The 26391-nt window shown below is 33.4% G+C and overlaps 1 protein-coding gene across 1 annotated transcript; it reads left to right on the top strand.

The window, feature by feature from the left end:
* The first annotated feature begins 1150 nt into the window (after window positions 1–1150).
* LOC149800027 (interferon-induced very large GTPase 1-like) lies at window positions 1151–21563 on the top strand. The gene is made up of 4 exons (XM_089959547.1): window positions 1151–1192; window positions 1564–1642; window positions 6547–6610; window positions 9649–21563. The coding sequence occupies exon 4, from the start codon at window positions 10300–10302 to the stop codon at window positions 15457–15459; it is 5160 nt and encodes a 1719-aa protein (XP_089815673.1). The 5' UTR covers window positions 1151–1192; window positions 1564–1642; window positions 6547–6610; window positions 9649–10299; the 3' UTR covers window positions 15460–21563.
* Window positions 21564–26391: the final 4828 nt, after the last annotated feature.

The raw sequence follows: 26391 nt of genomic DNA, 5'->3' as shown, positions 1-26391 counted from the left end.
TTGGAATATCATTGAAGCATCCCATTGCTAACAGGGTGCCCCCATTTGTTGTCTCATATAACATGGAGAAGATCAAGTCGGGCCTATTATATGTCCCCTAGCCAGTTGTGGAAGTGTTTTATAATTTAATGACATTAATTGTATATATGACGATAAATGTGTTGATCAATTGAGATTTGGTTATTGCGAAGATATACACATTCATTTATTCAAAGTCCTAATGTTTAAAGAAAGAAAAATTAAAGGGATCAGCAACATTTGTTACAAACATCTAGAAAGTAGTTAAATTACACAAATGTAAAACATATAAGTACGCTGTCAGACATGGATATAATGACATGGAACAAAGGACTTTGTCTTACAAGGAACATAAATAACCATGAACCTCGAACAGAGATAACCAAATACAATCATTTCTACCGAATTTTCTTTAAAACAGATTTGTTTTGTTTTCGTTCTTTCAATATATAATTACCATGCTGTTAGAGACAAGTTTGATATTGAACATTACAAGTAAATTTTATTGCATAATAGTTGAGGTGCGAGCGATATTGAACATTACATGAATGATTCATTTCGCATTATTAGAGAGACGCTTGTTAGTGCAGGTTACATAGAAATTTCATTTCGCATTAATATTTTCACGCTTGACATTGCAAATGAAATTTAATTTAAATTTCATTTTACAGTATAAATACATGCTTGAGTTTGAAAATTAAATGCAATGTTCTTTTTACATTATTGGATACGCGTGTAAAATGAATTAACTAATATCCTGTAATCGGTTGAATGGTCGCGAACACATGCAGAGAAGATAGTATAACAGAAAACCTCAAAACATGTTCACAACACGAAAGAGGTGATGTTGAAATCTTTGCATGTTAAATTAGGTATTGTCTTAATTAAGAGATCGCACCATTGTCTTTAGACGCTATCTCTTTTTACCTCCCTCCCCCACACATCCACACCAAAGTGCTTATTTTATGCTGTCTTAGTGCCAAGATAGATAACCTTACCTACATATGGGCTCGTTTTTGGCAATCTTAGTACTTGTGTATTAATAACATTGAGTTCAAGGCCGAATATTAGGTATCAGAGTGGCAGGTATAAAAGCCGGTACAGGTTTTTGAATATTACACATATGTTAGAACGGTGATCTCACTATATCGCTGGTTTTGATTCCTAGCTTTCGGTGAGTAACTTTGCTTAATACTGCAATGACATTTTCTAGGATAGCAACGACTGCAAACCTATGTTACCGTGATAAGAACAATGAATAATAATTTAGTTTTCTCCATACAATGTGGTTTTGGATTAACAAGGCTCGTGCATCATTTATAATTGCCTCGTTTTTACGATAATTGACATCACGCTGACGATGATAATGATATTAACAATAACTATAAAAATAATAATTTATAAATATATCTTTTATGTAATGTGCTGAGTGTAACTGATGATGTTATCGGTAAATTTATTAATGATCACCATTTTTGCAATTATTATCATTATTGGTTTTGTTCTTCAATTTAAAAATAATATGCATCCATATTTATCTTTCAGAATCAAATGCAGCAAAACAAATCTTTCTTTACTACTCAAGGACCTGTCCATTCTCTTGAATTTCAGGATTCATTGCTACGTAAGTATGAAATGTTCATATTAGACCATACGTGTCTCGAAGATCTCCTACTGTTTGCCGCTGTGTATCAGTGTCACAAATGAACTATTATATGGATTCTAAAATATTGTCCAAATGTTATAAAAAATATGTCCAGATCATAGTTTAATATCTATTCAAATTATTATGTTTTACCAAATAGGTGCAAATAAAATGCATTCTGTAGCTTCAATCTTCGAATGTGTAAGCTTCTATTGCATCTCTCTGTAGTATGTTAAATTTATTATGTATACATATGGTGTTAAAATAACTTTAATTTATAGAAACAAAATTGCTATTAAAATTGGTTTTATCCGCATTAAATTTAATTAATGTAATAGACTGTTATTATTTTTTATCGTTTTAATGCTTCCTTTTTATATATTGAGTAAATATGACTAATTTTATTAAGGTTTGAATTTCATAATAATTTGATTTTTGTCTTCAAAGCTGAAATTAGGACAGAATGTTAATTGCCTGGAATATAAATAAGCGTGTAAAGTTAAAAATTAGCAGCGACTAAATACTATTGACTTACCATGAAACAATTTTATTTTACCTCAAATGTTCATTTACTTTGTTATCAATTTACTATTTATAGAATGATCTATTGCATTTATGTCTACAATTGCTTCTTTCTATGTCTTGAGATATTTACATGTACAATAACGTACTGTACATTGAAATCTATGTTCCAATGTCTTCATTCTTTGTTGTAAAATTAAGATATTAGATGAAGCGATCCGAAAATCTTATTTCGTACACAAATAAATAAGATATTCAAAAGCTTGTTGTTTTCTAAATTGCAATAGATTTGAGTAATATCGTTCTCGTCACTCTGAAGTTATTTCCTCTTACTTCCTTGGCAACAATAAGAAACCAGTCAAAATTATTTCAGGTAAATAAAAATCTGATTATAATCATAATGACATGTGATATTTGGCTGACCATTAAAAGTTGGTTGTTCATTAACATATTTTTTGACCAACTAGTCAACTAATATTTTGATTTCAGAATCCTCCGATTATTTAAAACATGAGCCTAGTTTCTGCCACTTTATGTCCTAACGTAATAAGGGAACACATACAAACATGTATATGTTCAAACCGCCATGACCACTCCTAACGTAATAAGGGAACAAATACAAACATGTATATGTTTAAACCGCCATGACCTCTTTATGTCCTACCATAATAAAGGAGCAAATACAAACATGTATATGTTTAAACCGCCATGACCACTTTATGTCCTAACGTAATAAGGGAACAAATACAAACATGTATATGTTTAAACCGCCATGACCACTTTATCTCCTAACGTAATAAAGGAACAAATACAGACATGTATATGTTCAAACCACCATGACCACTTTATGTCCTAACTTAATAAGGGAACAAATACAAACTTGTATATGTTCAAACCGCCATGACCACTCCTAACGTAATAAGGGAACAAATACAAACATGTATATGTTCAAACCACCATGACCACTTTATGTCCTAACGTAATAAGGGAACAAATACAAACATGTATATGTTCAAACCACCATGACCACTTTAAGTCCTAACATAATAAGGGAACAAATACAAACATGTATATTTTTAAACCGCCATGAACTTATATCAAAATGGACTATAGTGTTAATTGTCTAGTTGTTTGCAAAATAATTTTAACTACATAGGTTTTTACCCTATCTCTATATCTTTTTATATCATATATCCATGCTCTTGCACTTTATCATTTTACTCACACTGAGTCCGGATCAATAGATATGTCAAAACAAATACTAAATTATGTGCTGGAAAAGACTCTTTAATTTTAGTTAAGGCTTGAATGCAGTTTAACTCTCACCTTGAAAACCAGATGTTGATAAAAAGAAAATAAATATTGATCCATACAGTTTCCTTGGCCTATTATGTGCTTTATTAGTGATTCGATATTGAAATGGTAAAAGCTCCTGGAATAAATACTTTTGAAAGAATAATTAGTGCCATCTATTTACAAAATCCCTTCTCCTTAGCATGATATCAAAAGGTATATGGAGTGATTTACTTTGCACAAACTTATTTTTCAAACACGTTTTCCTCTGTAGATAGTTATGTACTGTGTAATTGCTTGGCACTGCTATGTTGAATTTACTCTGTCAGATATCTCGCTGTAAATATCCGCACAGTACAGTATTAGCGAAGAGGAACTTATTCATCTCCTCCTCAAATTTTATGATGCAATGTCGGCAACACGAAGATTTAAAGATAAAGAGTTTAAAACACATGACAAACTGATATATTGTATAAATCATTAGAAACATACAAATTATGTATAAAGCCGATGTCCAGTTTTCTTCAAAAGTATAACCTGTCCTTAGTCCTGAATAACGTTATCTGAAGCAAGGAATCCAAAAGAAAGAAAAATGTTGAATTCCTGAAATAGACATGGGGAAAACGTGAAAAATACAATAAAGTGTCTGTCATTTTATATATCCATAACCTTATTATAACTTTACTTCGTATATGATTACAGAGACAATAACAATCAACATATAAGATAAAATCTATCGCTTTTTTCCCTCTGTAATATTAGCCAGATAACACATTTTATATAATGTATCTGATATTTTCTTGTTATCAAAGCAAAGTAGACGTTTTGTAACCAAGGCGAAAAGGAATGGACAAAGTAATACAAAAAAAGAATGAAAATAAAAACAAAAGAAGATCATCAAAGGACTCAACAATACCAAAGTGTTGCTTTAATACTCTTTTGCTTATATCGTATGATGTTTTAATGCCATCTTTTTATCATTTCGTTTTGAACTGTTGAATTTAGTTTGATTTAAAACGTCAATTTTAGTACTCTTTGATGTGCAATTGCGGTAAAGTTTGTTTACATACCATGTATCTTCAGCGAGCAATACAACATGAACTTCATTAGTTTTAAAGTAATTGTTAAAGTGTTTCTCAATGATAATTTTTCTAGACAGTATCATAAGTAGTGCAGATATCTCAACAATATAATAATTATATGAAACAGACAGCAGTTCATTGAGAGCTATGGCAAACGGCTCTATGTAAGTAATATTGACAAAACTATTATTACACATTTGGGCTCTGTATTGTAAAGACAAATTGTAATGATATGAGTCATGAAAAATATTTTTATATTCCCATTAAATAGGCTATGAATAAATACCAACATGAAACTAATGAATCATTTTCATAAGTTTCTATTTTTCTTTATTTTCTCCTTCGAATACATCCCGCAATCCCCAATCACATTACGTTATGAACACTAGGGTACTATTACGAAAATCAAGCTCTACTAAAAGAAACAAATCGTATTTTTGTCTGTATCAAGCGCTTCGATGTTGGACATACTATGCGTGCATATGTACAGAACCATTTTCGCAATAATAAGTTGATTCAGTATTCTATTTTACATAGTATCATTGCCATAACATCAGTTCGTGTTCAATAAGGGATATTTGCTACGGTAATTTCTCTTTGAACATTCAAGCTCTTAGGCGTATCTTTATTCCAAACTAGGACATACATTAACGAAACATTAAAGAGATATATAAAGTACAGCTTGTTTGGCAAACGATATATTGTCTGGGTGTAGCAGATTTTAAACGCATACTGTAATACAAGACCATTTCACGTTACGTCCATGTTTAGTGAATCAATACTTATGCTGTTTTATATTAGGGGTTTATTATCACCTATCTGCTTTAAAACTTAAAAAATTCATTGGGTAATAGGTAGTGAAAATTAATCGCGTTTTGTGTCTTATTTATCAAAGATCATTCACTTGTTATCTTCTTGCCTCCAATGAACATATATTCCTCCTCACAGTAACAGTCGCAGGATTTAGATTTTATATAGTATGTTTTTTTCAGGCATGTGTCAGGTGCTGGAATAGTAAAATAGCACAAAATAGAAAAACCTCAACATTTGTTAATACATACATAGATGTGTTATACGCATGTGATTGTATGTATGAATGAAAACAAACTTGTAGGCATATAGACTGATGGCTTGGAGAGTCTGCATTTGCTGTAGGAGTGGCTGCGTCTTAATGATATTCTTTGTTCTGTATGTCAGTTTTAAACAGCAGCCATTCCTTTCTCTGAACTGGATATAGAGAAAGGTCGCACCACACCACGGAAGTTCCTTATATAGTTTCCTCATTTTTTTCATGTTTATGATGAAATAGAGTGCGTGAATTATAAATTTGGATATATTAACACTGTGGTCATTTGCATTTATTCAACATGGAGATGATTTTAAATGCAACATCCATTGTTTTTGTAATTTTACATACGAATAGTCAATATTAATAATTTCTTTCCTGGGAAATGTATACAATTCAAATAATAAATGATTAATTATAATCTAGTGTATACCTATAACACATTAGCAGTTATGTTTAGTAGCTTTCATTAAATCAAACAGTAAGCTAGTTACACTGTATATATTTACTAGGTTTCAGATAACATTATTATCATGGGTATATGTAACATAAATAAACCTTTTTCTGTACAACATTTTTTGAATGCATAAACTATTTCCTTTGTTTCATTGGTTGAGCCGGATTTTGTTTGTAATTGTGGAATTTAACTTTGCAAATTGCTGTGATTCGACCACTTTAAATTGTTTAATTAACTCTAAGATGAATATTCATAGCTTGTCGCTGTAACTGTGGAGGTAAAACCAAAACGTTAAAACCAATACTTAGTTAACATCCTGATTATATAACACTGGGCCTGAATTTCCGACACTTACATTTCCATGAATTAGATTGACATTTGTATACACATATATGGTACTAACGTTGATGAATACATGAATGCACACTGGGTTTTCAAATTATATTATGTTTCTTCGTTATAGGTTTCCAAAGTATATTGATGTTTCTCCTAGAATAGCTCTCTTGCTGTTGTATGGAATTAACAAGGTATACTATTAGTACATGTCGATAATGAATAATTTTATTAACTTCGTTTTTCTCACTCTGTCTTGTTTGAAGTTGTAGTTTTCTCGGTAAATCTTTACATCGCCATGATTTTTCTTGTAGTTATTCATGATGTTTGCAAACATGATGTTTTACGTCATACTTTGTTTTGTTTTGTTTTGATGAGATTTGAATTTGAAAGTGGAAAACAAAATTTTTTCACAATAAATGTTTAATTGTTTCTATTATACACACACACACACACACACACACACACATATATATATATATATATGTATATATATATATATATATATATAGATATAGATATAGATATATATATATATGAGTATTGCTATTGCAGTACATTTGGTAAAAGAGTTCTGCTATTGACGAAAAGTCTCAATGTAGTGGAATTATTAACTGTCTAAAACCTATACTGCATACGAATTATTAAAATAGGAAATTGTTTGTGCGTGTGTACAAGTAAGAATTAAAATTAAGCAGTTATGCTCGTGTCTGCTTCAGATTTAGCTTCTGCAAGGATAAGTGAACTTATGGTAGTCATGCAACCAAGGGCAACATTCTGGACCATGTTTTATTTGGCAGATAGCAGCCTTGCATGAAAACCTTTAAAATGATACTAATGATACTTATCCACTATAACATGCGACCGCCGCAGAATCTATAAACTGTTTTTGTTGTTGAAAAGCACTTGACAGAGTTGTCCTAATTTGAGTAAAAGTACCCTAGCGTTTGTAAATTTAAACAAACCAAGTCGATCCATAATGAAATAAAACCACACAGATGCGGACAAAACAGAAGAAGCTCATTTAAATGGCACTTTCTAACAGAAAAGTGCTCATAATACAAAGACAAATCAAATTGAATTAAATTTTGCTGATAAAATCTGGCTTCATGACGAAAGCCTATAGACAACGTAAGCTTGCATGAGGGATGGCAATCAGTCATCAGACATAGTTGCCATGAGTACAAATGAAAGAAACAAATTACTTTTGTACAACTATGAGTCAAATTTAACATCATATGTGGTCGATCATTCTAAAGAAAAATAATTGCGTATAGTTAACTTCTTCTTTTTGTATTCTGCACGACTCATTAACAGTTTACACTAATGCATCCTTTTATATTGGGCTGATCCGCCGTCAAGTATGGTCTTTGTTAGTAACATGAACTTCAAAAGCCAAACCACTCAACATAATTCTCTTACAGTAATGCCCCAGGAATTCACCTTCAATCTCGGCTTATTTTAGATCAAAGTTTCTCAGGTCATCAAGGATATTGCAGTCAGTAATTGCTAGGATACAAATGCATCAGGAATTCCCAGACTGCATTGGACTATCCATCTTGACAATTTTGAGGTTCTTTAGTAAAAACGTTTGAAAACGTTTGAAAACTGCAACAACTATTTTTAGGGCGTTTTCGTGGAATAATTACGTCAGATGTCCGAAGCAAGATGAAACGAAATCTTGTGATAACTATGTATCATATTGAATATTTTAGGAAATTCTGATACCAGTACTGATTTTCTTGTTATTTATCAAATAAAACAAAACGATACCGGCATGAGGGATTTTTAATGTGCTAACTATCAACTGTCAAACATGACAATTGTTAAAATGTTAGAAGACACATCTATACAACTTCTAAAAATCAACGAATGAAGAGAATTGGAACAAATTAGCATGTAATCATTATAGCCAGAAGGCATTTCAAATTTATATAATGATGCTCATCAGCAAAATTGTATGCTGACTTGGACTATTCGTTGCCTATACTGTGCAGCTAGAATTATTTAAATTTATATCTATAGAATTATAAATAAACAGCAAGTTTTGACATAATACTCACACCGTTTTACTTCAAATATTTCCTCTGTGAAGTAATTCTACTTTACTTTGAACGATATCTAAGTGTTTAGTGTTTAATGTTTTCCTTGTAAGCAGTTTGTCAGAAAAATGTATTTCTCTATAAATTATAATGGAAGCAAAGATGTTTTGGCTTTTAGCATCAAATTGCGACAGTTGGTAAGCATTACTTAAAATTGGACACTGGCAAACTGAAAGTACTGTATTACGAAGGAGACTAACCGGTAAAATGTTATCTCCCTTATATGTCCAGTTAGCCATTTTCGCTGAATTTGTCGGGTTCAACTTATTTAAATGTTTGAATATAGCGCTGCTACTTTGTTTGCGGACGTGTCTTTATCCAAGTTTTCGCAATTAGCAAAACAATGACAGTTTTAAACGTAGAAAAGCAAAGGTGCAAATTCATCAATGAATTGTATTGGGCGGTTCATATGTGTTGTGAAATAGAACCAGTTACTCAAAATGCACGTTTGCTTAGCTCCAATACTTTGAGAATTCTTTTCATCTGTTTCATTCACTTGTTCTATTAGATACGCATTGCGTTGACTTGTTCTGGATGCCGTATAGCGCCTTATTTTCTTAACTGCGAAATATTAGCTACTTATTGGTCGCGGAAATAAATCCCTTCCACACTGACTATGCGTGTATTTGATTCAGGTAAACCTTTTCATGTTTTCATGAAACGTTGCAAAGCAGACTACTCGATGAACATGTCCATTTTAATTTTAGACGTATAAGAAGCTGAAATTTTACATAAAAGCAAACACTCAGTGGTAGTCGATGTGGCAGAGTATTCCATTTCTACAAGAAAGATATAATTAAAGTCGATTAGAACACCAAACGCGCACACCATATAACATGCAGAGAAAACCAATAATGCATATGTTTTTGTGCTGGATGTCATATTATCTAGAATCTTACGTTATCTGTTGGGATAAACAAGTAACAAATATTGTGCATTTTATCAAGCAATATCAATATAGTTTGCTTATAGAGGTAACTGAAACGGTTGTGAAGGTACTTATGTAACTAAAGTATCAAAATTCTAAAGCTGAAATGTATGTAGATTTTAATGATTTTATCTTCATAATATTATAGATACAATATCAAGTATTTTTATATGTATGATGTTAATAATTGATAACATTGCAGGAAGACGACTTCAACCGAATTTTGATTCCCTGCAATTATCTCCAGAACTTCGCATGGACAAATTGTTAATGTCCATGTAATAATTCCGATGACATGCTTTAGGTAGAATGCCTTCAATCGATCAGGAATTCAAACAGTCAAGCCTTGAACAAGGAGTGTCAAATTGCCAGAGAGCGTAATGTGCAAGCTCACATTATATTATGTTTAGACCAACTGCAGAATAGTGGTTAGTTGCATATTTTATAACACAATAATGTGAGATTGCCTGCTTATATTACGTCTTTAACAAAATTGTATATCTGATATATGAAATAAAAGAGAATTAAGATATGAAAGTATGTTTTATTCTGTATCCACTAACGATAAAAACAAACGTATGGAATTTACATGAGTTTTATATTTTGTTATTTTGTTTTGTTTTCAATTACAAAACAATATCAAGTATTTCGAGACAGACAAACTCGACATAAATACCATGTGAAATTATATAGATTGTTACTTTCACGTTCAAAAACATTGTTATTAGGGCTCACAATGTAAGCTCTTCCTATAAAATTCACTATTGAAAATAAATGTAAAGAGGTTCCCCACTCTAACCCGCCCTCCACAAGAATAATTACAAACTTTTCAACTTAATGATATACTTTCACAATGATCATCATTATAGTAACCCTGTTTCTTGGGGTCCTAGCACGCATTGCGCTTCTCATATTTCGAGATTTTCATGAACATGTGGATTCAAATGAGCATCAACAAGAAACAGAGAGACACGACAACCAGAGCAATATAAGCCAAACATATATCACCAAAGAACAAATATCATTTGAAGAAAAATTGTCAGATCAGGTTACAGCGGAAAATGAAGACGTCAAAGAATCGGGAAATGAAAGCGTATTTGACTCCAATAGTTCAGATGATGCCAATATCGCACAAGATATTACTGAAAACAACAATCCGAGGGACGACGAGTTAGGTCTTATGAATGCGAAATCTTTGATCGCTGAGACTACAGATACAGAAAATGAAAAAAGGAAAGGTTGTAAAGAAGGGGAAGCTGAATACGGAGCGACAATGGTGCTTTTAAGAGTCCTCAAAATGTTGCATTTGACAAAAAAGTACCCCGGACGATTATCTCGAGAAGACATGTACCAAATAACAAAATGTTCTTTGTTCGATGAGCTGCCAAAATGTCATGGAGAATTAGCTAACTACTTTATCCATAAAATTGCAAAATATGATTACAACGCAAGGCAATTTTGTATCTTAAATGAACATAAGCAATCATCCACCCTTCATACGTGTACACAAAGTAATTACAGACAAAAGATGAATAAAAGAGCCGACGAACAAAAAGAATTAGATGTCAGTCCAATGGATATCATAATTTCTTCATTTTTATGCTGTGATGATATTTGCAGACAAGACCTTGTTACACACATGTGGAGCTGTCGATTAGCTATTCCCTTCGTCATTCAAGAAAAGGCACCTCCTCTATTGCCATCATGCTATTTATGGCCATTGTGTAATCTCACGATGAAGTGGCAAACAAACAATAATGGAAATATTAGTGTCAGAGAGGGCCGTCTTGTCAAAGAGTCATTCCCAAGCGTCGCCTTCGTTCGTGTAGGCACAATTGGATTATCTAAATCTGCTCTGATAAACAGCGTGATCAGTGCAACAGAGAAGACACATTCTATTTTCTTTAACAGAGACTCCCCTGGTTCCACAAAACATCGATATCTTGTTGATGGGCTGATAGATATCGGTTGGTACTTTCCCACACCGAAATCAGAAGGAAAAGTAACAGATCATTTCGAAGATGCCGTGATGTTTCTCAACTTGCATGGTGACGCAGTTACATTTCAAAGTCATATTCCAGTATTATCTAAACTTGCAAATGTAATTACAGTGTTGTCTAAAGTGGAATATCTTGGTAGTTGTAGGCATATCATAGAGTCATGTCTCGACATGGGGAACACTGTGCTCGTTGTACTTGCTGACCAGCAAATTGGAAGTGATGATGAAGTTACTATTGATAATTTTACGGCAAGTCTCAAAGCCTCCGCGAATCAGCTGGAGTATATTGAGGTAGTCGATAAACAAAGAGCTGCATTTGTACAAGAGACAAGATCTCTACTTATGAAATTAGTGCAAGGAAAAACTGTGTGCCTTGAGAACGCCTGTTCCTCTGACACATATTTCATAGTTGATATAAATACTGATAAATTTATGAAAGCAAAGAAAAAGGCACAGGATATATCCGCACTACTACGGAAAACAGAGCACGAGAAAAGAAAAAGCTCATTTTTCCCCCTTCAAGGTAAACCTTGGATTAACTGGGCTGCTGCTGACAAAGAAAAATTAAGAATCACCTACAGAGAAAAGAATGAAGATGTACAAATCTATATGGCAAAAAGGGAACAAATTATGAAAGAGTGTCGTGAGGAACAAGTAGAAATTCTGAAAAGAGGAGGAAAACACGAGTTGGTTAAAATATTTCTTAAATCAGTAAGCAAATCAAACCGCAAAAGCAGAACATTATTTCTTAGGTGGCTAAAGTTTGAAATTGATGACTTATCCAGAGAAGATCTAAGAGAAGTATACCAAGAATACCATATAATTATGCAAAACCTTACAAAAGCAGAGGAATCAGAAAAAGAAAGATTAAAAAGCAAACTACAAGACCTAGACAAGGAAGTAGCTGTACGCTCAATAGGCTTGGAACATATCATGAGAGAGATTGGACAAATATACGAATCTTCGCATGAAGTTGGATTTCAACCTTGGCTTCTGAACTATGACTTACCAAACCTTGCGGCGAAGATTCTGCTAGACGGATATCCAGTGGAGCTCCTTGATGGATACGTAAATGCCGTTCCAATTAAATGGGTTAAGGATATACTTAGGCAGCTTGAAAATATCCTTACGGACAAACACAAACAAACCGCAAGAATCAAAGTAATAACAGCTCTAGGAATACAGAGCTCTGGGAAGTCTACACTGTTAAACGCTTTATTTGGATGCCAATACGCGGTCAGTGCAGGACGATGTACACGGGGTGTTTATTGCCAATTAATTAAAATTGAAGAGACATACAGTAAACAACTAGAAATAGATTACATTTTAGCGATAGACACAGAAGGGTTACGAGCGCCAGAGCTCTCAGCAAGTGGTCAGATGGTTAACCATGACAATGAGCTATCAACGTTTGTTATCGGTCTTGGAGACTTGACTATTCTTAATCTGATGGGAGAGAATACCACTTACCTGGATGAGCTTCTTCCAATATCTGTTCATGCATTTTTGAGAATGGAAGAAGCAACGAAGTTCAGACCAAAATGCATAATAGTTCATCAAAATGTCAATAAAGAAGACAAACAAAAACTTCTTCAACAAGGACGACTATTGGAAGATACTTTAGATAAGATGACGAAACTGGCATGCAAAGTTGAAAGAACGAACCAAAAATCTTTCAAAGATATTATTGAATTCGATGTTAGTAAGGATGTATATTATCTGCCATCTCTACTCGAAGGAAGTCAGCCTATGGCACCAATTAGCAGACGGTATAGTGAAGAATTAAACTTTCTAAAACAGAATTTGGTGAAGAAAGAGTTAGGTAAATCTAACAATACGATGGCTACATTCGTACATCATTTGAAAAACCTTTGGCTAGCAATTAAGAGGGATGATTTTGTATATCAATTCCGCAATACCATTGAGACGGAAGCAAGAAACAAACTCGATGAATATTGGTGCGAGGCAAATTGGAAATTCAGGCAACCGATTAATAATATTCTGTCTAGAGGCCACATCCAGATTCAAAACACCGATGATGTAAATGAGCTAGAAGATATCACCAAACGCCTCGAGAGTAAGCTAAGGGAAGTAATTATAGATGAGCATTTGAGGCAGAAGGATGCATTCTCCGCTTTTATAAGCGAGGCTGATGCAGTAATGAAGGAGACGATGATGATATGGTCAGTCGGTATGAATAAACGTTTCGATGACCTGAGTTCAGAATTGCTAAAAGAAATACTAGATAAACTTAGAGAGTATAAGCAAGATAGAATAAGAAAATTCTCCCTGAAAGATTACAAGTTAAAATATCAAGATACTTTGAGAAAAAACATTGAGACATTAGTTCAATCGGTAAAGTCACCAGCAATGCAAAAACTTACAGAGGCAGAAATATTGCTCCTTTTTGAGGATTATTGGAAACTATGGAAATCGAACATTTTAAAAGCATATCCAAAGGATCCAACATCAATAGACATAGAGAATGATGCATTTGATGCTCTCTCCAGGGCGTTTACGTCAGGAACAGATGCATTAAAAAAGCATAAACAGAAGAAGCCTCTATCATGTTATGGTATTCAGGATTTTAATCCAGATGTCTTGCTCACAACCTGGCAGTCTTGCACAGCAATAATTTTCCTTTCACCAAGGAGGCAAATAAAACAGTTAGCAAAAAATCTCTTTGAAAGAGTAGAAGTCAAACTGAAAGTCAGAAAACGATGTCCTCGACCATATTCGAAGGTGGATATAGAAGAGATTGTACAGATAGTCAAAGATCACTTTCTGAAAAACAGAAAATTCATCTTACTGCAACCAAAACATGAAGTGCACTTAGCAGTAATAGTCTGTGGAGATGCAATTAGACAGTTGCAAGGATTTCATGAAATGTACGAGATTGAAAACAGTCTTGATAACTTGCTGGAGAAAGAGAAGATGCATTGTCTTAGGATATTTCAGGCTCTTTACAATGAAACCGAGACAGTAAAACTGTTAGAGACAGAATGTCTAGAGATTCTGAGGAATGGGATGTTACAAAAGATGACACATACTCTCCCTGATAAAATAGAAACAGATCTCAGGTGTAAGCCATTTACATTGATATCGAAATCCATGGCGCTATATGATCACATGATAGACATGGCTAGAGATCAATCGTATGAAAAGTTTAAACTTTTCATCAAACATCCACATCAAAGTATTACTCAATACATTTATAAACGTATAAATCAATATGAGCATCAAAAGGAGAACCCTCTTGAAAAGAAGTTTTTGATCACGCTGAAGGCAATAGAGGAAGAAGTAGAGAAAGCTCTATCAAACAGTGTTTTGATAGGCGGATCAGATTTAGAAACTTGGCACACAACTTTTCGGACAGAAATGAACAATCTTATTGTTCTCGAAAACATTGACCGACTTCATTCATTAGCAAAAGACCGATCATTCGATCTAAACATTTTTTTCGAAAGAGTGTCGAACTCTTTCAAATGCATCGTACAAAATATAAAATCGGAAATGGAGTCTTACCTTGAAGCTAACGTTGAAAATATCAAGAACGAAGTTGTAAACAGAATTGTAAAGAACATTATAGGATGTACAGATGGTTGTCCATTCTGTGGAGCAATCTGTATGATAGCCCATGCAGGTCATGATGGAGAACACTACACGTCGCTTCACCGGCCACAGGGATGCAATAGTTGGCATCGACAAGACAGCAAAGTCCTGGTTACGAACACGTGTCCTGAAAACATATCATTGCCAGATAAACAATTTATACATTACGAAAATGGCCATGAAAAATCCTGTCTTTATAAGGATTACAAAACTGTTTATCCAGAGTGGAAAATAACTGTTGATTCAACGGGAGATGATTCGAGCTTTTGGAACCTTTTCTTTGCAAAATATGCAAAACAAATTGCTGGCGATGATTTAAAAGTTCCAGACATACCCTTGTCATGGATGGAATTGACTTGGCAAGGAGAAATAAATAAATTAGAAGAGAAGATGAACAAGTAGAGCAGAGCTGAAAATTAGAAAGCAGCATTGGTCATGCAAGGAAAATGGCCTAGCTTTTTCTTTTTTGAAATCGTTGTTAAGAGGACCCGTGTTAAGTACACCTCATTATGAATAATTAAGAATTTCGGAAAGTGATTGCCTTGCCAGGAAACGTCAGAGTAGATCAATCCTACTGACACAATAAGGCTAATACAATCAAATGTTTGCTATTCCTCGATTGACATAATATTCAACGTTCGTTTAAATATTTGGATATTATCCTGCCACCAAGTTTTCACATGTTTTCTGTACCTTTTGGTTTTACTTTCAATGCAAGTTTAGATGCAAGGGATTTTGCGAAAGTCTGATATAAAACCTGGGCAGAATTTATGCGCATTGTACTTGGAACACATATCAAGACTAACAATAATAACACTGTTAATGTATTGACAAATAATACTTTGCATCATATCAAATTCTCAAATGTACATATTTTAAAAAACTAAATTTGATGACTTAGCATGTGATTAATGTCGATTCTGGAATTTGTCTAAACCATATGCGTGAAAATTAAAACAATAAACATTATTAAATAAGAGCATCGCATTATAATAGTCTTCATTAGTTAATAATAATAATAATAATAATAATAATAATAGTCTTCATTATTTAATAATAATAATAATAATAATAATAATAATAATAATAAATGATAAATAATAATAATAATAATGATAATAATAATAATATCAATAATAATAATAATAAGACATTAGTGGAATAACAACATGGCACAGCTCAGCTAAGGTAGCAAATTCTGTAAGAAGCTGTTTTACAGAATGTTATCCAGAGTGAGTCGCGAAAAGATGTTACTGTTGCAAGTTCTTTAAATCAAGTACACTAATGAATGTGGTTCCTTCAATCTGTGTCGCAATCTGCAGTTCAAATAAAATGTAATCGTATACTTTTGCTCAACCGCTCCAGCTTGTAGGGTAAATAATAATACAATTATAATTATTGTTGTCGTAGTTGTTGTTATTGTTAGTAATAACATTCAATCTAGAGTGATGGTGATGAAACATATAATATACTGTAATTCTGTAAAACATTAAATACAAATACACGTACAGTGACTAATAGCGTAACTTCTTTTACAATTAATATATGTGACAGCTTTGGACAAGTTTGAATTTCAATTCTTTTTGACCAAATAACCGAAGTAAAGCATCAGAAAGTTGTGGTAATTTCGCAACTGATTTTATATCATAATGAATATGATGGTGTTGTTTTATTTATTAGTTTGTTGTTGGCAATTTATTTATATTATACTCTTTTAGTACAGTGTATATAGTTTATAATAAATTATGTTAATAGCAGGTAAGATGCATCATGTAAAATGAAAACACATTGTGAATTGAAAGTCTGTTACAGCTTTACAGATAAATATTATATGTAGTAGTTCTTGTAAAGACAGACTTTGAATGAGATATCGAGGACATAACAACGGAAACATTCATGATAGTGTTTGCTATCAAAACAATAAACTGATTTCCAGTAACTAAAATATCTTTTTCTCGAGAATGATATATTTAAATAAGGTGGATGAAAATATATGCAAAAACACTTTGTGCATATCATATATGATTCGTGCTTTGCAACATACATAAAAGGAAATGAAGATGAAGTAGTGCTGCATAATGTACTAGCACAAGCAAAACAAATGATAAGCCATAATGTCACGAGCATGATGCATCCTGCCATACAGAGGTCAATATACGTAAATGATGGTTAGCAATTTATTTATGAATTGTTTTTCTTTTATGTTGTGTCAGTTCCTGAAATAAATGCATTGTGATCAATTTAGATAGCTATTTTTGATAGGCGATGTTAAGAGTGCTAATCAGAAACGTGATATTTATAGATGTAATTTTCATTTATTCATGTATAACTAAATATAGTTTATAGCACTGGATTGAAGAGGAAGACGTGATTGTGGTCAGATGTGTTCTGCTACACTAGAAATCAATAAAGCTTATGTTCTCATCTTTGGTCATTTTCACAATGCATTTTGACCAAAGAAGTTTAAATTAACACAACATATCTATACATTGTAATTAATTCTCAATGATACGAGGACGTATATTACATTTGCATAATAATGAACTGCTGCTACAGCTAATAATGCACGAATATGGTTTAAGATGCTTGTATGAAAAACAGCTATCTCAAAATGACATATTTGTTTGAATGTAACCATGAATAATGTTACTCACATCAGAACTACTATGATTTTAATACGTCTTTGGATGTACTCTCCTCTATGTTTTTATTGGCTGATTAAGAGTTTATTTGACATTATTTGAAACTTGAAGGATTAGAATGAATATATATATATATATATATATATATATATATATATATATATATATATATATATATATATATATACCAACCTTTAGGCGACAGCGTTTGAATTGCATCCTTTCGGCGACATCGTTGTATACTGAATATATGTGGGTTATCATTGTGCCTATATAGTAAATATCGTATAGAATACTGAAAGGATTATGAAAATACATGAAAAAGTGGTAAAATAAAATAAATGACAAACGTACATTTTTGTCACCCATTTACTGTCGCCGAAAGGTAAAACTATGTACGCTGATGCAAAACACCAACCTTTGGGCGACCAGTCGCCGAATGGTTGATGTGTCGCCCAAAGGTTTAGTATATATCTCGCTCAGTTATTATTTATATGTTTCACCTAACAGTATTATATACAGTGTATTTCACTATTACGATTACCAGCGAGACGGAAATAAAGTGATCGCATGCGTTAGACGGTCTGAATATCTGGGTTCTGCTGTCGGCATCCATACAATATTGGCATATGTGATCACTTCTCGTAATCAGGCGACTGTTTTAGTATACCTATTAAACGGGACTGGAATAACTGGCCGTAATTCGGAATAGCGTAATGGTTTTAATTCGGACTGTATAAAGTTTTAATCTTAAAGATAGGCGTGTTTATTTAGATATAGATCGATTTTGCAAATATTTTGTAGGAGAGATTGTTGGTTATCTTTTTTTTTAACTGTATATAGCAATCATTATGTACATGAATTTCAGATGATTATACGTATTTTTATTATATGGTAGTCTGCGAATCAGTGGTTGTTTCCATTTAAAATATTTTTTCATAATTCACTGAGTCAATTAGAAACGGGGTCACGGGTGGCCGAGTGGTCTAATGAGCACACCTTTATTATATCACTGTCACTACCCTCCGTCCGCATGGGTTCGAGTCTGGACTCTACCTACGTGGGCATGCGAGAAAGCTTGCCAGTAGCTTCATGTGAGTCAGTGGTTCTTCCCGGGGTCTTCTTCCACCACAAATACTGGCCGCCATGTAGAGCCACATAAATTGGTGTAATGTCATGTTCAATTTCATATTTTTATGTAATTGATTAAATTGTTATTTTTTAATTACGGGGTGGGTGTGGGTGGGTGTAGCTTGTGTTGTCCTATTCTATATCAATGTTCACATCTCTGTTATTCCATCCATTAATTTCATATTTGACATTGCTATTTATTCAGTCTGGGAAATAATACCACAGCCAATCATCTCCTAGATAACAATAACTAACAAAAGCGCCATGTAACAAGTGGGGCGTTCTCTCTCAATCAATTAGTGTCTTTTTCATCTCTTATGTGGGCCATTTACATGGTTTGGTCAAAGCAGTGAGTATGCCTGTAGATAACCATCTTCAGTCTTTAAGTCCTAGTCACTCTGACTTTTGATACCTAAAATTAATCAAACTCTTCCCAAAGGCACGCTGATCATATAGTTTGGTAACCACATACTGTAGGGAGCCTAACTTATTCCTAACAAAATAAAGAGCAAGCAGACTGACATCTGGAAAACAGGTCACATATAATATTATTAAATGGTTCTTGTATAAAAACTGTAAGAAGAAACGTTAAGGTTACCATGCATTACTAGAAGGTACAGCTTACATGTGTCTAGTCCAGAGGTCTCAAAATGATGGCCGATGTAATTATTTCCTGCAGCTCGCAACAACATATGGAATTTGTTATAGGGTTTAATGCCAGTTTTCAACGCAAGATAGGCTATACATGACAGCCAGTATAAATGGTTGAGGATGAACCTAGGAAAACCCCAGAAAGAACCACGAGCTACCAGCAAGCTTTCTCACATACCCACACCGGCCGAGCCTGAGACTCAAACCCACACAGACAGAGGTGAGAAGGCCGAGATCCATAACAGTGAGTGTTTTAGACCACCATTTGTAAAATAATCAATAATGCAAATTTTTTAACAGTCAGCCAGTTTGATACAAATTGGATTGTTACATCATTTGCTTCTTCTTTCCATCAATTCAACTAGCTATCATTTTTTTATATGAACCACTTTCGACATGTCAAAACGTATTAGTCATTGAATTTCAATAAATATCGAAATTCATTAATGTTTGATTTAAATGTTGAAACTATCCAAGTTATATTTATTCCAAACGTCTGACATAATGTAGTTTTAAGTTCAGCTATGACAATTATACAATTAAAATTGTAAAAACAGCTCACTGGTTGAGGTTTTCGTGCTCACATTTGTGATTTTAACGAATGAAAGGATGATGCCAATTAATGCAGCAATATACTGATTAAAAACTACCAACACTTAACTATCATGTAAAAATTTCCACTTGCAACTAGTTTATCACTGGAAAAATATTTCAATATAAATAAGGGACAATCCCTCACTTTTTATTTGTGTTTTCAATTGAATTGGAAGATCGGAATTGCACCTTTTCCGACTTGGATATACAAAAAAAAATCATAGTGCAGCACGCATTTCAAATAAGAGCAACTCTAGAGTAACATCTAATTTTCATCCACAAAATTCATTGTCATATTCCAGAAAATAACAACAGCAACAATCTCCCAAATATAACAACAAATACTACTTTTACTACAGTAAAAATAACAAGAGTCCCTAGAATGGAATGATGTTTTCTGAGAAGAATTTCCAGGATTTTAATACAATACCATTTTTTGTTAAAGACTAAGTAGACTGTTATGTATACTATATTAATTTTTTAATTATCATGTTATGGGTCATTTTGTTGTTGTTGTTGATGTGGGTATTAACGCTATTTTTCAGCACACGATAGACTATACATGGCGGCCAGTATTAATGGTGGAGGAAGAACTCGGGAAAACCCTGGAAAGAACCACCGACCCACGAGAAGCTGTTGACAAGCTTTCTCACATACCCATATTGGCTGAATCCGAGATTCGAACAGGCGCAGACAGAGGTGAGATGGCAGTGATCCGTAACGAGATCGCTTTAGACCATTCGACGCCTCGGCTCATTTTGTAAAGAACATATTAAATAGTAATTTTGTCCGTTATTTTAGGCTTTTACTTAAAGATAATGTAATTTTGTCTGTAAACATGTTAACTTGGATGTGAATTCAGGACATTGGCAATCCCCTCAGACAAAAACATGATCTACATGCTCTTTTATTAACAGCTTGCTATGTAAACATACATGACCTTTTTATTTTATTTTTTATATACAAATTTGATGGAAATTGTACTAAGATGACATACTATTTCCCAAAAATGGTTTATTGCAGCATAGATCAAGAAAGAAGGTATATACATCATACATGTAATGTTGTTTAAATCAGAATTACTATTCCTATCTTAACATTTGTAGTGGAATTGGACCTTTAGAAGTGTTCAATTATTATAAGAGATTTGTTTATTTTGATTACCAGTATTCATTGGAATTACAAAGTTTTCATTGACTTTAGGATAAAATCACTCTTTAAGGATTATTGTGAATTAATTCAAGGGCATATTCTAGGTTACATCAATCTGAAACAGCAAGACCATTTGCAAGCAAATTCAAGACCATTCACATATCAGAACATGCAAGAATGGAATTTATTTGGAACACCACTGGAATTCATTTGGAACATTACACTTTTGGAAATGTGATAGCATTTATATAACTATTTGGGATTTCATTCACATTTACTGTTAAGTTCCTTTTATTAAAAGGAAATAAATTATCTTTTGCATTTTACAAAACTTGATGATTTTTTATGTTTTCTTTTACTTAGTTGAAGACCATAGAGTTGTAACAAGACAACATTAAAAGTCTTTTAGTGAAATCCTGATGACCATATATAACCATCCATGCTTGGGTTGTTGTTGTTGTTGTTGTTTTAGGGTTTAACGCCATTTTTCATCACACGATAGGCTATACATGGTGGCCAGTATTAATGGTGGAGGAAGAACTCGGGAAAACCCTGGAAAGAACCACAGACCCACGAGAAGCTACTGGCAAGCTTTATCACATATCGACATTGGCTGAATTCGAGACTCAAACCTACACAGATAGAGGTGAGATGACAGTGATCGGTAACGGAGAGCTCTTTGGATCACTCGGCCACTCGCGGGCCCCTATAAGAAAAGTAAACAACAGGTGTTATTTGAATGATGGGGTTTTAGTATTTGGTGATACTTTAATTGGTGATGTTTAATTAACTGAGTACTTTTTAATGGATGTCAGGAAAAATAAAGTATAACAGTGGGTTCTAAAGTGTCACATGGCTAAAATGAAAGCACAGTAGGAAAGCTACCATACATCTGGGCCCATTGAGAATACACAATACTTTCAACTGTTAAATATATCAGGCAAATAAATTTACTGTACTTTTCCAATGATAAGCCCTGCTGTGATGGACATTTTAGTCATCAGATTAGCACAGCTTTCATTTAGACCAACTGCACATCATACAAAGGCGTATGGTGAAAACGCCAGTTCGTTATTACTTTCCGTTTGAGTAGAGATGCGATAACAAACGTTTTAAGATGGCTGCCATGGTGGCCATACTGGATGTCAGATTGGAACCATTTTTATTTAAGATCAACTAGACATCTTAAGTAGTCTTTTGGTGAATACCCCATGTTGACACAACCATCCATAATGGATGATTAGAAATAACAATATTTTAAAAATGACCACTGTAGTGGCCTTACTGAACTTATTATCAGTACCACTGTCATTTAAGCCCAAGATTTTAGTTAAATCTACATGATGATATGACCATCCATTCAAAAGTAGCAATGACAAGACTTTCAAGATGTCTAATGTAGTGGCCATATTGGATATCAGATCAGCACCATTTTAGTTAGGACCAAGTAGACATCCTATGTTGATATGGACATACAATCAGAAGAAGTATTAATAACAAGATTTCCACGATGGCTGTCGTTTGGGCCATACCGGAAGTCATACTGGCACCATTTTATCAAGAACCAACTTCCCAGCAGCAGAATTCCTATTGTGAAAAGCAAATGTTGATATGACCATTCATTCAGGAGAAGTAACAGTAACAAGAATTTCAAGATGGTCAGTGGCAGACATACTGGTGGTACCATTTTCATTAGGGACCAGCTAGATGTCAAGTGAAAACAGAATGGTGATAAGACCATCCATTTAGGAATAGTGATAACAACATTTTTAAGATGGCCACTGTGGTCGCCATATTGGATGTCAGAGGAGCACCATTTTTTAGAACCTGGGATGAATGTGACTGTAAAGTTTCAGGTCAATCCTATAAGAAGTTTAGGAGAAGCAGCAACAACAAACTTGTGTTAACACACACACACACAATAGACTACTGAAGACAATCAACAGACCATCCAAAATCACTTCTGGTATATGACCAGCACAGCTAAAAAAAAAATTAAAATAAAAAATAAGATAATATGTGTATCTATTAGTTTAAAAACAAATTTAATTATTTTAAAAACAAATTAATCTTAAATTAAAAGAAAACAAAATATCCTATTGAAAGCACCCCCACTACTGGCTGGTTCCTTGCTGGACTTCAAAGACGGTCACAAACATTCAACAGCCAAACTATGCCATCTTTATGTAAGGAACTGAAATTGTGGATCAACATTTTTATAACTAATGCGACCATTACTTTGTAAAGTAAAAGTTAAATTAAAAACAGTAATAATCAAAGGTTAAAAGCCTGAAAATATGCATGTAAACAACATAGGAAAAAGGTGGCGGCAAGTCAGTATGTGCATGTAGTGGCCATTTTTATATAAAAAAAATCATATTGTAACTGCAGGTACTTGTAATTCCTCATCGACATCAATCATATGTGATATCATCAATTTTGTATTTAAACTGAAATGCCTACTATTGTGCAAGTTTAGCTGTGAAATGGGTATCTCAGGTAGATACGATTGTATTTTTGTTATTGACAGAATAAACAAGCAACAGTCACAGTGAGTCAATCTGCATGATCATCCAACCCCTTCCATACTTTGGAATATTCTTCCGACTAGCTACACTGCTAGATTCCTGTTACGTCTACCAATCCCTGCATTACATTTGCAATAATTACAACGTGCTTTCGATAAGGCAACTGCGAACCCGCTATTATTTTTGAAAATATTGAGATGAATTTCCGGAAGCTGATTAGGCCAATATGTAAGCATGTGCATCACGCTCAAAGGTATCACATCGGCGGTTAAACCTAGAAGTGGTGAAAATATCTAGCTAATATGTGGTGCTATGATGTTCATTATCTATCAATCAGGGAACATGCTACTCAACACTGTTTATTTTGTACGAAAGACCCATACAACATCAATATCAGGGTTTAAACCTTACATTGTTTTATTGAAATTAAGTGTAAAAAATTCCCACTACTTACAACTAAAATTGTACTGCCATTTTTCTGACATGTGAAAAACCTTATCATTCCTGGCACCACAGACACATATTCACTGCTTACTATATGCCGACAAATTATATTTAATAACCCATATATTTTTAGTGTAGGATAAAATCCACACAAAGAAATGAAGGATAGGACATAATCCCCTCTGCCAGAACCAGTTTTAACGTTTTAAACCGTCAGAAATATACTAGCCTATTTTAAAATGGTATAGGGAAAAAAAAGAAATCAGAAATATTAATATTTAATTTAATTAAGGAATTTCATGATAATACAATAATATTATGGCTCAGATTTTATGTAATTCACAAAATAATAGTCAAATACAGTACAATCAATTCTGAGTCTATCTCTATGCTAGGAATGCTCTATTTCCAGTGCATATGGTATACTTTAAAAATGCAAGTGTTAAAGAACAGCTGAAAGATTTAATGCAAAGGATTAAAAATGTGTGTAATGATTTTTATAAAAGTAAGGTTAAAAACAAAAGTGCGTGCCATAAGTCCTTATATCATTAGGCATCTTAATCTCCTTATCTAATACAGTTATAATCTAACATATAACACGCACAAAAAAATCATTTATCTACTCAAAGAAGGTCCACTAAGCTTCAGAATCAAATGGTCCATGGCGAACCAAAAAGATATATATATATATATATATATATATATATATATATATATATATATATATATATATATATATATATATTGTGTTGGTTAAAGAAAGTTTAAAAGGGGATACACTTGTACTGGGAGAGGGAATTATGTCTTGTCTTTTATTTTTAAGAGCCGGGAGGTGGGTGTTGTCTGGGGGTATTTTATCTGTACCCGATATTCTTTATTGGTAATTGTCCTACATGTCTTGACGGGTTAAAACGACGTTACTCCAAATAGTCATTTATAGGTAAACTACCATAAGGAACGATACGAGACACACCCCACCCCGATAATGGTGTGGCATTGTGTAGTATCTCCAGCACCTAAACTGCATGTAGATTGAATCAAAAGCCAATATTTAACCTACATTATGCACTATATTTAAGAATGATGCAAGTCACTGCGAGGTATTTTGGCTCAGTTTGCAACACGAGTTATTGACGGAAAAAACAAGCAACAGCCACATTCAGTCAAATTGCATGATCAACCAACCTCTTCCATACTTTAGAATATTCTTCCTACTGGCTACACTGCTAGATCCCTGTTACGTCTACAAATCCCTGCATTACATTTGTAGTAATTACAATGCGCTTTGTGTAAGGCAACTGCAAATCCGCGATTATTTTTGAAAATATAGAGACGGCTTTTCCTGAAGCTGACTAGGCCAATATTTAAGCATGCGCATTACGTTCGAAGGTATCACTTCTGAATTTAAACCTAGAAGTGGGCAAAATATTTAGCTAATATGTGGGGCTTTGATATTTGACTAATACTGTTGAATTTGCTAAATATACTGCAAAAATGCAGCATTATTTTAACTGGAGAGAATTGGCGGTGGGGGCAATAATCTGCCGTTCTTTGTACCACGACAAGGAAGTCCCGTCGCCGGGTTACACTATGTGTGGCTCCCCTCGGCAGAACCTCTTGGGGAGACAAATAATGTAATGTCTTGAAGGGGGTTTCCTTGTTCTGCTGCAAACATCTACACAGATTACAGTATTCTTATACAAGTTTAAATCATCACATCGTGAGCATTGTTCAAACACGTTGCATCCAATGTTCAGCATACAATAAACGTTCACAACAGAAAATATACTTTTTATAGGGAAAGCTAGGCTAATAAGTAGACATGATTATCTTTGCTCTAGCAATAGGCCAATTCAAACATGAAATATAAATGCACTGTAGAACATTAATGCACTATTCCTCTTAATGGTTACACACAGAGATCATTCTGTTTTTGCCAGTACTAAATCGTAGCAGTAATTATATATATATATATATATATATATATATATATATATATATATATATATATATATATATATATATATATATATGTCAGCTCGGACAAAGGGAAGAAAGTACACAGAATCATGCTTCTTTTTGGGATAATACAACTACATGAGATTTGATAGATATAAAAGTAATCAACCCTGTACAAATTTATATATTGCATTATTGTTTTTCAAACACAAATATCTACAGACTCTTATGGG

Source organism: Sinohyriopsis cumingii, chromosome 5 (genome assembly GCF_028554795.1).
Source record: "Sinohyriopsis cumingii isolate HCF-2022 chromosome 5, ASM2855479v2, whole genome shotgun sequence".
Lineage (NCBI taxonomy): Eukaryota > Metazoa > Mollusca > Bivalvia > Unionida > Unionidae > Sinohyriopsis > Sinohyriopsis cumingii.
The sequence above is the reverse complement of the archived record's forward strand: the minus strand, read 5'-3'. Positions and strand labels throughout refer to the sequence as shown.